Consider the following 14,848-nt stretch of genomic DNA (forward strand, 5'->3'; position numbering starts at 1 on the left):
TTTTAAAAAGTCCATATTTTTGGGGATTTTTTCAAAAATATACAGGGATTTTGTCGAACAATTACAACATTTGATGATGATAATGTTAATACTGTATACGTTTACATATAAATATTAGTACATTTTATTTGAATGGTAAAAATGTAATATTTCAGGTGATTTTGGCAAATATGGCACCATTTCGACCGTTTTTATTTTTCGATAAAAAAAGTGGTCCCGTGACACCATATTATGCTATGGTAAGATAAGTATTATTTGGAAACTATTAGGATACTTTGAACGATTAATGCAACGTATTATTGTTTTTTGTTAGTAGTATTCAAACGCAATCTAGTATAAAAACACTGTTGGTAAGTGAGACAAAACAGTTATTCAAGTCAACGTTATTATTTAAGATAAAAGAAAATTTACAATTTTACACATCACTTAACTAAATATGAATATTTATGATTACTATAAATCAGTACCATAGCACTACTAATTTATCCGAACAAGTGATAATTTCATTACTGTATCAACAACAGTTAACTGGATTCAAAACTGTCGTGATAATGTTTATGAATTTATTTTATAATCCCTTTTCAAAACAGGATAAAAAAAATCCAAACAGTTAGGCCTATGCTTGCATATATTAATAATAACGCGCACTGATTAAATCATTCATGTTATTGGCAACATAATCATGTTTAGGAGTTATGCAATTAACACTTTGGAAGAAATAATGCACTAACTCGGGACTGTTCAGTTCGAGAAAAAAGATTCGCATGTAGACGGTCAGTAATAGGACTAGCATTTATTAATATTTTGCTAAAGTAAAAACGAGGCTTTTGTATTACCATTGGATTTTGTCAAATAAGATTTACAAAATATATATCATTTGTTTAGGTTTGTTTTTGTTTGGAAAACGTACCAAAACAAACCATTGATTACTTTGCTAAATCTGATAGCATCACAAATTATATTAAACTATTTATGGAATAAATACGCATGCGCATAAACCGATTCTTTCGATTATGGTAAACAAATTCGCCTAGTGGAAAATTTGCTTTTTATTCTAGATCACAGTTTAATTCAATTTCTGTTAATAGACAAAATTATTAATCTTTACTTGTTCATAAATTAAATACTATTTAATTTACTATTGTGTTGGCTAATTGGGAAGACACGGATAAACTTGATTAAGATAATCTTTAGGTCATGGTTTGTTATTGGAGATTGTAAGTAAATTATCCACAGACGTTCAATTTTTGTTCCATCATTCAAAACAACATCCGATTGAATAGTTACGCCAATTCAAAATGAGGAATACTTTTTTCTTAGTTAAATTATTAGTTTTGCAACATAAACATTGAGAAGAACACTGTGTATTAGGATAGGGAGAACAGCGCGCGCCCCAAATATTTTGTTATACTTGATGCCCAGTTTTATAAACGATTTCTCTATTCTTCAAACTTAGTTTTTGATCACAAACAAAATAAATAATATCGGCACGTTATATTACAATATTCAATTTTCTCTACTATATTTAAACCTGGTTTAATGTAATATACAATACTTGGGGCTACTTAACTAAAGTCAATGAGTAATAGAAAACAAACGAAATAACCATCTACGCATTGAACAATAAAACATATTACAATTAATAGTCACCAAAAGTAAGTTTCAACTTGTCTAAGAAGATATTAAGGTAATATGCCTTTACAACTTAATTATTAATTCAAGTCATGCTTGAATGACATTACTTATTATACTTTGCATAATTATACTCTCTCATGCACGGTTGTTTTAAACATAAATAACGAATAATCAGTTGGCCGTTGATTAATTTTACTGTATATTATTATTTTTTTTTAGATTCTTAATATTTACAAGATGACACGAGTGTTGACACTGCCATCATACCTTATAACCTATCGCAACATAGCAATATCAAACTGTAGCAATCGAAGAAGATAACAATATTAATTTCAGGAAAACTTTTCTGCATTCATCAAGCACATTACATTTTTCAATATAAACTTATAGAGGGCGCTTATTTGTACTTTTTTGGAAAATCGTATTTTTAAAAAAAACGACAATGTTGACTTGTATATTTTAAAATAATTATAAACTATTATTATTACGGTTATTATTACCGAAATATTATTATTGATTTACATCTAATACATACAGTAGTAGTTTTGTTTTATTCACGACCGTTTAAAAGAAAACAACATCAAGAAACTTCTGAATTGTATAAACTAATAGTATACTAGAAGAGCAAAATCGTACACGATTAAAAACAAAAAGCTGTACCATGATTTACAATGTTACAAGTTCGATCAGGTTGATAAGAATTATTGATTACCAACCAATATATCGATTACCAATCAATATAATAACAGCTCGTTCACATATTCAGACACGATGTCAGTAAACGACAATTTGGTAATAATTAAAACATATTTTAAGTAAATATTAATGCTATATATTTATGAAACAAAACAAATAGTTTATTTATATATTTTCGTTTAAAGAAACCATAATAATATGCAGTTGATACAAACGATACAGCCCACTACAATAGAAACCCTCCTTTGCGATACCACTATTACGGAGACACTAATGAACGAAAGGTAATTTATGTCTGAACACTACGGCCATATTCAGTTGGGTCCGGAAGTTCTCCCCTCGGGGGTTCTAATGCATTTAATCTAGTCTAGTTACAAGACTGTAAAACATTTATTAGCGAATGTATGTTGGAAGATATCAATTAAGCATTACGTAACAATGTACGATATTAAACCAAAATATCACATTATCACGCCACTTTGAGGTGGGATTATTTACAGGAATTACTTCACAACGAATGACGTAAGATCCTCACAAAATAAACTTTATAAAGACATGTGTTATGTAGACTTTATCAGGCTCTAAGTTTATGTTAAAGAACAAAAATTTAAACAATTTAATATTTCCGCTAATGTATATACAGTTATTTAGCAAAAATATTTAATATTGCTAGTGATTTACAGGCATTAAGCATAAGTATTTGTTATATTTACTCTTGCTACTATTGCCCTACTAATACTTGGTTGATATTCTGATTAAACTATTAGTCATGCATGACTTTGATATCAACATGCCCATGTGCAGTTGTGCCATCATTCTAGCTGGCAAGAATCACAGGGTTAATACATGTATGATAAAGTGTGCATTTTTCTTCAGCTGCACAATTACTAGGGAAAAACAAAAATAGCTAAACATAGCCATATATTTGATTAAAACTATACTCTTACTTAAATCATTATGGTATGTTGAGACGAGAAAATTGGCAGTTATCGCAGTGTAGGTAGCAACCAACTTACCCGGGTAAATAAATATGCTTGAACAGGCCCTATGTGTGAATGTGTGTTTGTAAACTCGTCTAAATTGACACATTGGACACATTGTTTGGTCATATTCATAAGAAAGAAAGTCATGTAAACAGTTATTCCGGAGGTGCAGATACGTCTATGATCATTCGACGTAATATCGCTAGCTTGTCTGCGTTTTCCGGGCTGCATACAGCCAATCAATATTTCCTATCATTTTACCAACAAACATATATACTTTTTAATTTAATAACAAAAATTAACACAGGTGTTACATCGACAGGCGTTTTCCTTTCACACAATAAAAACTGAGCACATTCAATACCGTAATAAAAGGATATACCAATAATTTGTATTATTAGCATTATAAGCATTAGTTAAGTCTATAGTTTAAAAATGCATAGTTTTTGTTGATTTTTTTTTCAATTATCTATTGAAGTTCTTATACTAGAATCAGAATGTCACCTCTTTTGCGTAACGACCAATGTGTATATCCGTCTATTTTAATCTATAATATTGATAGATGCCATAATCTAGCTCACTTCTTCTATCGTTGTGTCATTGGATGATGGTTGTTCTCTGTCCGGTATTCCTTGTGTAAGAAGGATAATTGAAGTAACAACGGAACTCGTTAGGAATAGTATGAGAAGAAAGCGATCGAGAACTCTTGCAACCGCGCTCCATTCCTGTCGCAAATGACTGCTTTTATCCTTCTTACGTTGTGCGTTTTTCATGTGTTTTAAAATGCCATCCACTGACCTCTCAAGCTTAATCAATCGATTATCTCCATGATCCTCTCCTCCGACACCCCCAAATGGTCCTCTACCCCCTGGACTTCCATTCTTATCTTCTAGTAGAATTTCATGTTCTGGGATTAAATTGCCGAATCGAATATTCCTACTGCCCATACTATGAGAACTTCCATCGCGTTTTACAATTTGGCTCGTACTTCCACGATGATGCTCAACATACGAATTTCGAAAATCAGATTCTGGAGGACTTTGCTGGTTACGTTTACGGCACCCGGGTGGATCACATTGAATACACAATGCCGAACCAAGGTAGTCTACAACAATGACTTTGAGCCAATGCGGAACAGGTGCTGTGCCATTTCCACGTCCGTTTATGTTGAGAACCACCACGTTCATGGCAGTGGAAAATGCAATGAGGAACATTGTCGCTGCGTAGTATTGGCCTGTTGGAAAAACACACATATGTATTACTAATAGCTTAAGTCCAAATGGCCATGTAATATTTTGTGTTGCAATGTCAATATTTTCATATTTACATCTACGTGGAAACATAATGCAATATTGTATGTTTGTTTATGGTGGAACATAATTATGTTTATACATTTGTTTACTGGTGGAAAAAGAGTAAACAAATTACAGCGTTTTTAATGTTTATAGGTGAATACAGTATATTCGAATTTAATCTTTGGTGGGAAAGCGTGCAATTGTTGTTTATGCTCATATGTTTATTTTATGTTGATTGGTGGAAACCATATAGTAACGTATTTATTAATTAGGGTAATACAGTATGTATGTTTAATTATTATATTATAACATATTGCAAATATATTATAATTACAAATATGTTAAAATGATACAAAAGTTATGTATATTTAACGATCAGTTATTTAGTATCTGTGTTTCATGAGACACATTTCTTTCCTTTTCATTCGATCAAATGGTGATAATAAAGTTATTACCGAAAAACTACCCACAAAATCGTTTTTTAATTGGCATACATTTGATGAAAAAGAGTTTTGGCTACTACTATTCATGTTATATGTTATTGTTGCTTTTATTTATATTAATGTAATGCTGGTCTTAATAAATTAAATATATATTCACATCGTTTAAATTAAATAAACTTACTAATAACTGGAACGATTTCCGACGTCCGCGGCATCATTTCTGCTACTAACAATAGGAACACGGTTAACGATAATATCAAAGTAACACTGAGAGATACTTTTACAACTCCCACGGCATACGGCATACAGAACCCTAAAAGTGACAAACTCGACAGAAGCATACACGGCATTAATAAATTGTAAATGTAGTACAACGGCTTCCGTTTGAGACCAAAATAAAATGTGACATCCGGGTAGGTGTACGAACAACATGGGTACCTGACGTCATTGCGCCGAGCGACTGCGTATTTTAGGTCCCATTGTTCATTCTGTATGTAGCCGGACATATCTGGCAACTGTTCCTTTTTCAGTAAATTCATCTCGTAGCTAGTGTAAGTCCATGAACCGAATTTCATTAAACATTCTTGCATATCGAAAGGGAAGTATTTAATGTCAATTTTGCAGACACTACGCACTAAAGTTGGCTTTGACCAAAGCGAAACAGTTCCGGTGAAGTTTACTAGTGCGTTGGATCCTCGACTATTCGAAACATAGTCCGCAGAATCGGCACTGAAAAAGACAATAAGTAAATTTATATAATAAACTAAATTTATGGATGAAACATCAACATCTGTATAATATTAAAACACATAAGTAACCAATCTTTGATTTTATTAAAAAAATGTAAATAAAAATAAAACGTAATGTGGGGAAATAGCATGCGGCTCGAAGCCTGTTACCGCAGGCCACTCGCACTACTACGTCTACGCACGCAAATATGTAAACAAACCCAGTTGTCACTTACTTGTTATAAAGAGTAATGTCAGGCATCCACAGCTCCGTTGCAGGAATGCGTAGAATTTCAATACCATCGTAGTCAACGGGGTCCCATGTTAGTTTCAAATCATCCCAATGCTATACATGAATACAATAAAAATAAACACATTTTTTTTGTATGTGTATAATTATGTTTACGTTTATGTATGGTGCGAGATGTTTCAAATTGCAGTTTATTTGAAATCAAATGTTCATTACAAAAAGAGTTTTTATTCGTTTTCTGTTGATTGTGAGGGCGCTTTTTGAAAATAAAATAATGTGAGGCATACTCATTGTTATTAGTAAGTCTAACAGCATGATACTCGCCCTGTAAAATGATCCTAACAATATGGGATTTGAGGCCAGACAGTTTTACTATATATCTATATATACTTGGTTGTCTTATTTGAAGTAACATGGCAGCGGTTAGATAATGTATTTTGTAGCACGTTTTGACATTGAAATCAGAGTTGTGAATACATCTAATTACCTGTTCTATCCATACATTTGTCGTCAAAACTTGATTTCGTTCATCCTGAAAGATACAAAGAAAATTATGATCCAAAATGTGAACACATCAACAATGTATTCTGTGTACGCTCTCCCCATTGAATCTCCAAGGACGTATTTACACGACACGTTTCCAGTAACAAAGCGATACAAACACTATTATCTCTATTATACAACAATCTTGGGAACACAAGAAAAGTCATATGTGAATAGGAAATTATTTATAAGTAGTTACAACTTAGCGGACGTAATTTTCATGTCATTTATATAAGAAAGATATGTTTGTTAAAGTAGTGAACAAACATTTAGAATATCAAAGTACTCTACTGTAAATTTAATTTTGTTTTCCAAGAATTACTTCATTTGTATCTTTTTTTTTTTATTAAGACCTTACTTAAAAACCTAACCCAGTGGTAAATTATGAAGTGTAAATCCCCATAACACCAACAGCACCGCCATCCCTAGAAATTAATACAACCAACAGGCAGGTTGTAATATTTTTACTCTTTAGTCTAAAAAGTAAACATGATTAAAGTGTTGATACCATCAGCATAGGTTACTCATTTCTATTTTATATCTTGTTACGGGTCTATATAATACTTTAATTCTCAAGAGTGTAATTCGTTAAAAAAAATCAATTAATAGCCGAGATTGTGTTGAATTAAAATACAAATTAAATGCAATAACTCGCTCAGTTCCCGCAATTCAATGCCAATATAAGCACTTTAAATTCTATTAAAGTCATAAATCAAAATAGACTTCAAAATATGATTAAATGTAAGTGATCTGAATAGCAGAACGATTTTTTTCCTAGTGTGTAACATTCTATACACTGTTCTTTTTTTCTTTGGAAATGCATTAATGTTCGGTTCACGTTTATTCCATAATATCAATAATATTCCATTTAATCTGCAGTGACAACTATGCATACGATTTGTTTTATTGCTGTATACTATTATTGAAAAAATACTAAATATTTAGAACATTAACAAAAATAGAAGTTACAGCGCACTAAACATATATTTTTTAAGTATCAGTATAAGAGTCAATCAAGAATAATAATAATAATATTCAATTTACTATAGCGCAAAATGCAGGACGCCTCTAAGCGCTGAACAATCAACAGAAAAAAGAAGAGCAAAAAGAAAGAGAAGAAAGAAAATGCAAATTAAAAAGTGGGATTTCAGGAGTTGTTTGAATATGGTGAGTGATTCAGCATTTCTGATATAATTTTGGAAGGGCGTTCCAGAGAACAGCAGCTGACCACGAAAAGGTACGTTGTCCATAACATTTTGTTGAAGAATGGAATTAAAATACCTCAAAGCAAGTTATTTAATCTAAGTAAGTACCACCTTTAAACTTGAACAACTCTCTCTTAATTAGCTGTACAATTCAACACGTTTGGAAAAGTAGGATGCAGGTATTTTTATTTATTTTTAAAGTAGTTTGATTGATATTTTTATATAAAACAGCGCCCACTACGCTATAATTATAATTTTCTCTTTTTATTTCAGAAGTTATGGCCAAAACCGATATTTTCTTTCTTAATTGAGCTAATACAGACATTGTTTAATATGTATCTGCACCATGTGAATATTCGACAAATATTATTAAGTATTTTATTAGGTAGGCCTAAATATGTTAAATTAATAACTGCGATTCACAGAATCTGATATGTGGTGTATATATAAATACAGTATTTTTTAATTGTGTATGTCTGAATGCAATCGATCTCGGCCAATGTAAAGCCACTGACAACAATCACTGGTGGTTTCAAAACGATTTAAACATCCAGACTTAGCCGACTTCGAGGATTTAGTAAGTTCAGTGGCCATGCAGTTACAGTACGAAAAAAATGCACCTTTGGAATAGTTAGTACATGTAAAAGAAACTTATTGTACACCGGTTTAAGTATGTGATAGAGATATTAATATTATTCTTTATGTGTTTTTTTTAAACTGAAAAAGAACGGTTAATGTATTATTAATCTAACAAGTACTATACAAAACGGAACACGTTCAGAATATAGCCCTCTGTGATCTGGCGTTGCATAATATCCCTCGTCCTCATTTTGGGATATAATAATTATCTCTAGATTACCCCTCACCCGGGTCAACAATTACCGTATATATCGACATAATGGAACAAAATTTAAAATGTTATAAACAAACTATCATTGAATTATAAATTAATTTCATAATTTCTACAACATTCATTTAATTAATCCATTACAGCAACTAATTAACAACATATCTCTTTCGTTTCCAACAGCATTTAATCAATCGATGGCCTTTCGAACAATTGTAACCTTATTACTCTTCTAAACAATGTGTTAACAGGCAACCAACGTGACACGTTAACAACATTTAACAACATATTCTCATCAAGAACGTGTGATCTCACAGTCATAATTTTAAATAATTGTATTATAACATATTCATAAAATATTGTTATACAATATTCAATAACCTATTTTTTCATTTTATGTCCATCCTGCCCGAGAATCAAATATATATTAATTTGTTGATTGCTCATTGTATCGCCTTGCAAAGAGATGAAATGAAAACATTCTTTTTGTCGCGACGGAACCGAAACACAATTTTCAACTGAACACAAACTAAATTCGATCAATGATTGGTATAACAATTCAATAAATCGGCGACAAAATCAATAACGAAATAAATTTAACGTAACAAGATCTTCATATCATTTATCTATTTGTTTATGAGTTCGTTCTTTTCTTCGTACACGTTCATATTCTTCATTAAATGCTTAAATTGTTATTTCTACTGAACACATTCCATATTTCCTATATGTTGTTTAGTACATCGACCCACTTATTCATTAACTAATGCATTACTGCTTTCACCTATCACTAGATTATTCACAACTTATCACATTACCCTTCGATTAGCATACATGCACAAGTCAGTCACTAAACTAGTACTGTTATAACAACTTTGATATTATTAAAACTAGTCACCATGATGAATATACACAGAAACGTACGCTGAAATTGGGTGAATGTTATCGTATGACCCGAAGTTAATGTATGTACCGAGGAAAAAGTGCTCTTACCTGATAAACCGTAACTATTGCATTTTATCTATTAACGTGATAAGATAAAAGTAATATAGATAATACGTTATTAGTATTATTTATTTTAAGAATAATCGATTTCTTACTACTATCAACAAACCACCGGCATTTCTTTTAAAACTAACAAACTGGATTAATGCGTATTATAATTCTCATTAGTTTTACGGTACTTAAATAAATTGAGACAGATGGACATATGAAGTAAATGATGACAAATACGAAAGTAATGTGACAATAATTAAGTGAATAACAGAGACTGTTTAAAGCAGGCATATTTATTTTTCCATCCATCATTTTCTACCAACCACATAGCGATTTCTTTTTCCTGTTACATGCATCGGTCATTAGTCCGTACTGTAAAGATAAGCTAAGAAAAAAAAAAGAAAAACGAGTGACAGAGCTCAATCAATGTATTGACAGTAAAACGACAAGCATAATTCAATGCTCTTGTCAAATAGGCCTCTATCCAAGTAATACTTATTCAAGATAGTATATGTTAGTCTTTTCTAAACTTCCTGCATCGTGACGTGACTGAATTTCAAAAACAGAATTTGCAGAACTTTTTTTTTTGTGTCACTTTAGTACACTTGCATGGGTGTGCTCTCATTATATCGTTATATTTAATAAAACTATTTGAGATTAATATTATGAGTTTTCTTGTTAATACCTCTATTAAGTTTAATTTAAAGGGTGCATGAAGTAATATACTATCCCTTGCACTAAGTAAGAACAAGGCCGTATACACGGCTGCAGTCGCGTGCTCAAATTTGAGTTAGTGTTTACCAACCGACAGACCAACCGACCGACCGACCGACCAACCATCCGACCGACATAATGATCTGTAGTAAAACTCTTAATAATTGGCCTGAACATAACATATCTAAAAATCCAAAAAGTTGGTTTTAATGCAATAATTACACATTGAGTGTAATATAAAATACGTTCTTCGATATTCATCGGTTGTGTTTGTATACATACAGTATATTACATTACTATATGGCTAACCTAACAAATGTCACGTACAATTGGTAAAACCCATACACTATAATGTTTTATTGCTACTCTCTAAAAACTGCGTTTATGATCAATATTCATTTTGTCAATACTAATAAAATAAAAGATCTCATTAAAATGATCTTGTAATGAATTTTACAGATACCATCAAATTGTCTTGCTACAGTTTTTACAATATTGTAATGATAATGTGTTTGTATAACACGACTTTGATATAAAAAAATAGTTTGCGCTTCTAATAAATTGAAAACAAATACAAATATTGTATTTTATGGCAATTATATTTTGAAACCATGACGATTAATATTAATTAGAACGATTAAAGCAGATTACGTGTTGTTTTTTGTACAGTGACAATGGTTTGTATTTTAATCAGGCATTGAAGAGTCTTAATTCAAATTGATGCATAAATAAATTACGTAAAATATTTTAAGGAATTTACTGTATAGGCTACTGAAACCATATAATTAATATTAATTAAAAATAAGTAAAATTATAAACTACTATTTTCATCTTATAAAGGCATACAACTAAATTGAAAATAAAAGCATAAAATTACATTGAAACCATAACGATTATTATTAATGAGTTATAGCAATAAACGATTTTACTATTACATAATGTCTTCGTCTTTATATCCATTATGCTAGAGGCCTATAACTGTCACGCCTATACGTTTTTAATATTGAATAGATACTAAATGATATTTAGGACCCGAACAGTCTGAAATACAACCTATAAATATTTATATTCATTTACATAATGCCAAAAGCATTGTGTGAAAATTATAGAATTGCTACAAGTAGGATTGTTCGTGTTCCTATAATGGTTGTTCATTTTCACAACAATTCCATCAATCATCCTTTTGTTAAAACGTACTTTTAATAATATAACGTATAATGATCAAATAATAGTTTTCTAAAGTTAGTATAGGGATAGCAGTGTGAAATCAATAGATAAACAATACTTATTTTAACTTATTTAGATACAGCTTATGAACAAAAGAAAACCTGAATGCACGATAGTAAAATATATTTTACAATGTGAAAGGTGCCGGATGCATTATTTTTTTCCTATTAGGTTATGGCAGAAAAATATAGAGAGGGCGTGTCGGATACCATTGTCTGCTGACCGAAATAATTGAAACATAATTATGTGTGTTTATTATGAACAAAAATGATTAAGTCAATAACCGGTTGAATTTAGTATTAAGTAAAATTCAAACATTTAAATATTTTAAACATATTTAGGGCAAATAAAAAAAAACTCGGCAGCAGATGCAGTAGTTGATAATTATTATGGAAAAAATATGAAAGTATATAATTACCATTTTTAGTCGTGTACGCGACTCTATAGTTCACTATGTCGGTCGGTCGGTCTGGTATCACTATGCGTTTTAGCACGCGACTTATGGCTGTTGGCCTTGTTGCTTTTAATTCTATGTACTATTGATCCGCTTACATTAAATAAGTGCCCTAAAGCACAATTTTATTTTAAGTTTATCGACATCGTACACGAATATGCTTTTATTATAGTTGCACTGAATAATTTTATAATTTGTATACACAATTATTGTTGTTTCATTATTTTAATTAGCCGATAACCACGGTGTTGGTTATCGTTGTAATACAAAGCGTATGATTATTACTTATCATTTTTTACGATGCGTTACGTGTTAGTGATGGTTGGTTACAACAATAACGTGTTTTTATCGTTGTTAGTAAAATAATGGTAATACATGTAGTTAGTTATAATGCATTGGTGAGTGTTGGTTACAACACGTCATAACGCGTTGTCATGGTTACATTACATAACGCGATGGTTACAATACATAACGTGTTGGTTACAAAACATAACGCGTTGGTTAAAATACATAACGTGTTGGTTATCGTTGTTAGAATAAATAACGTGTTGGTGACCGGTGGTTACAATGTATTGGCGATCGTTCATGGTTACAATTTAAAACGCATTGGTTACAATACATACGTGTTGGTTATCATTGTTAACATTAATGCTGTTGATCGGTGGTTACAGATTCACAATGCGTTGGGTATACATACATTTACTAAGTAATACGCACGTAGTAATAACATCATTATTAATGTTACGTTATAACAAACATTAAATGGGTTTAATCAATGTGGCATAAAAAAGGAAATCAAACCCTGGGGAAATATATGTTATAACACAATGCAAGGGAAACCCATATTAAGAACACGGGTTCTACTGTAAATAAAACATCGATCATAATTTAAATTGTAATGGCATTTCAATGTATCACTGTATTCTCTGTCAGGGCTATCTTTATTCTATTATATAATAATAATTTATTCGAAAAACGCTTTCAAAACACCGGCACACATAGTAATGGTACATCTACACGTGGCTTGCCAGCAGTATAACATATTAATGCAATAGAATGAATGGCAATTCACAAATATACAGCAGAAACATGGTTGGTAAATAAATATTAGTACTGTTCATAATAATAATAATATTGTGTTTCTCCATAAGCGGCCGGTTCCGCTAAAGTTACTTACTGAAACTACTATAATGAGAGGAAGGTAAATATAACGCGAAGAAAATTTGCATTTGAATTTAGAATAATCTCTTATTTAACAGAGTGTGTTGAAATTATTCGTCTTGGTTGAGTGTTTCTAAACTGATCAACTCAACAGCTCATACGTTTGGCCATTAAAAATTCATTTTCTATTTCAATTTTAACACCCTGAATCTGAAACTGAAATGCATGCCTGTAATGCTCCACATTGAATGCCCTTTACGCTTCACAGAAAATATCCACGTAAGGCTGGATTGCTGAAGTTGATAACATTTAGTCGTTGAATATGTATGTCAACGCTACCGGTGCATTGAAATTTACATAATTCGAATAACAAACGCAGTAGAGGTCTATCGTAAAATAAAAATAATACGATGAATTGGTCGTCGGAAGAATTTATGACATAACAATGACTGTATGTATGTTGAAACAGCTCTTTTTGTTTCTAGAATAACGGCAAAATGGAAAGAAGCAATTCGGACAGAAGCTTGGCTAACAGAAGTCACTCTGAATAAAAAGAGTAATGACTTGCGTTGTGAAAAGAGTACACCTTTGGATTGAGGTGATGCTTCGGCTGACATCGGTGGTTACAGTTATCTTGATGAACAAGGAAATGATTGTGAGGATGATGGATAACTGCAGACATAGTTGAAGTTCGGCTAACATATACAGATATAGGAAAGAATTGTTGTGACGACGATAAAACAAGGCCATATACATGGCTACAGTCGCGTGCTCAAGTTAGTGTTTACCGACCAACCGACCGACCGACCAACCGACCGACCGACCAACCGACCGACCAACCGACCGACATAGTTAGCTGTAGAGTCGCGTTTCACGCGACTAAAAAGTAGGCTGTTCTTCTTTGGAACGTTATTTTTCAAAAGAAGAAAGATTAAGGATGATGCGGGGTGGGGAAAAACTAGAGAGTATAAGATTGGAAACCAGGAAGAAGAAGTGAGCTCATTAAACACCAAAAACTTTCCAAACCAGGAAAACATAAGATCAATGAAAAAGAAAACTTATGAAAGAGGTTATTACAAAAAAGGGAGGAGTGAAGATATAAGTCAGGGAACACGAGTCAGGAAACATGAGTCACACACCAGCAAAAGAAGTGTTACACGCCAGAGAAGAAAGGTTACAAACCAGAGAAGAGGGTTATAAACCAATATTCACCAATCGCACTTAAGTGAGATATTTCCAATAATATTAAGTATTTCCCTTAAATTGTATTCACTTAGATAGGAGATTTTTCTTAATTTTAATAGAAAGTGTTTCCCTTAGTCAAACGTGTGATTGGTGAATACGGCCACAGGGCTTTAGCCAATACCACTTTGTGCTAGTGATTTTTAATTTTTTTTTAAAAAGTATTGAATTTTATCAAAACTGATGCCTACATGATTGTTTGAAAAGATGTACCGACCGTGCCATAATTAGTAGCTTTCTAAAATCGCACAAATTGTTCAATATTATCTATGTAAATTACTCATACAGCCTTATTAATTATAATGTTGGTTTTGTATGCGGTGGATAAGTATACTATCCATTAGAAACATATCATAGAAAAAAATAAATCTTTATTAATAATGAATAACAATATTATATTGCACATTACCTACTACAAAATTAAATTGTAAC

The 14,848-nt window shown here is 31.6% G+C and overlaps 1 protein-coding gene across 2 annotated transcripts in view; it reads right to left on the reverse strand.

Moving 5' to 3' along the window:
• Positions 1-1,505: 1,505 nt before the first annotated feature.
• LOC144858830 (neuronal acetylcholine receptor subunit alpha-9-like) overlaps positions 1,506-14,848 on the reverse strand; it is a 96,137-nt gene continuing 82,794 nt past the window's right edge. For both annotated transcript variants that reach the window (XM_078714955.1, XM_078714956.1), the window contains exons 3-6: positions 6,518-6,562; positions 6,017-6,126; positions 5,234-5,781; positions 1,506-4,548 (exon numbers count right to left, since the gene is read on the reverse strand). In XM_078714955.1, coding sequence (XP_078571081.1) covers positions 3,887-4,548; positions 5,234-5,781; positions 6,017-6,126; positions 6,518-6,562 — 1,365 coding nt within the window. In that variant the 3' untranslated portion in view covers positions 1,506-3,886. The remainder of the gene's footprint in view (positions 4,549-5,233; positions 5,782-6,016; positions 6,127-6,517; positions 6,563-14,848) is intronic.

This window comes from Antedon bifida, chromosome 2, assembly GCF_963402885.1.
Source record: "Antedon bifida chromosome 2, ecAntBifi1.1, whole genome shotgun sequence".
Classification (NCBI taxonomy): domain Eukaryota; kingdom Metazoa; phylum Echinodermata; class Crinoidea; order Comatulida; family Antedonidae; genus Antedon; species Antedon bifida.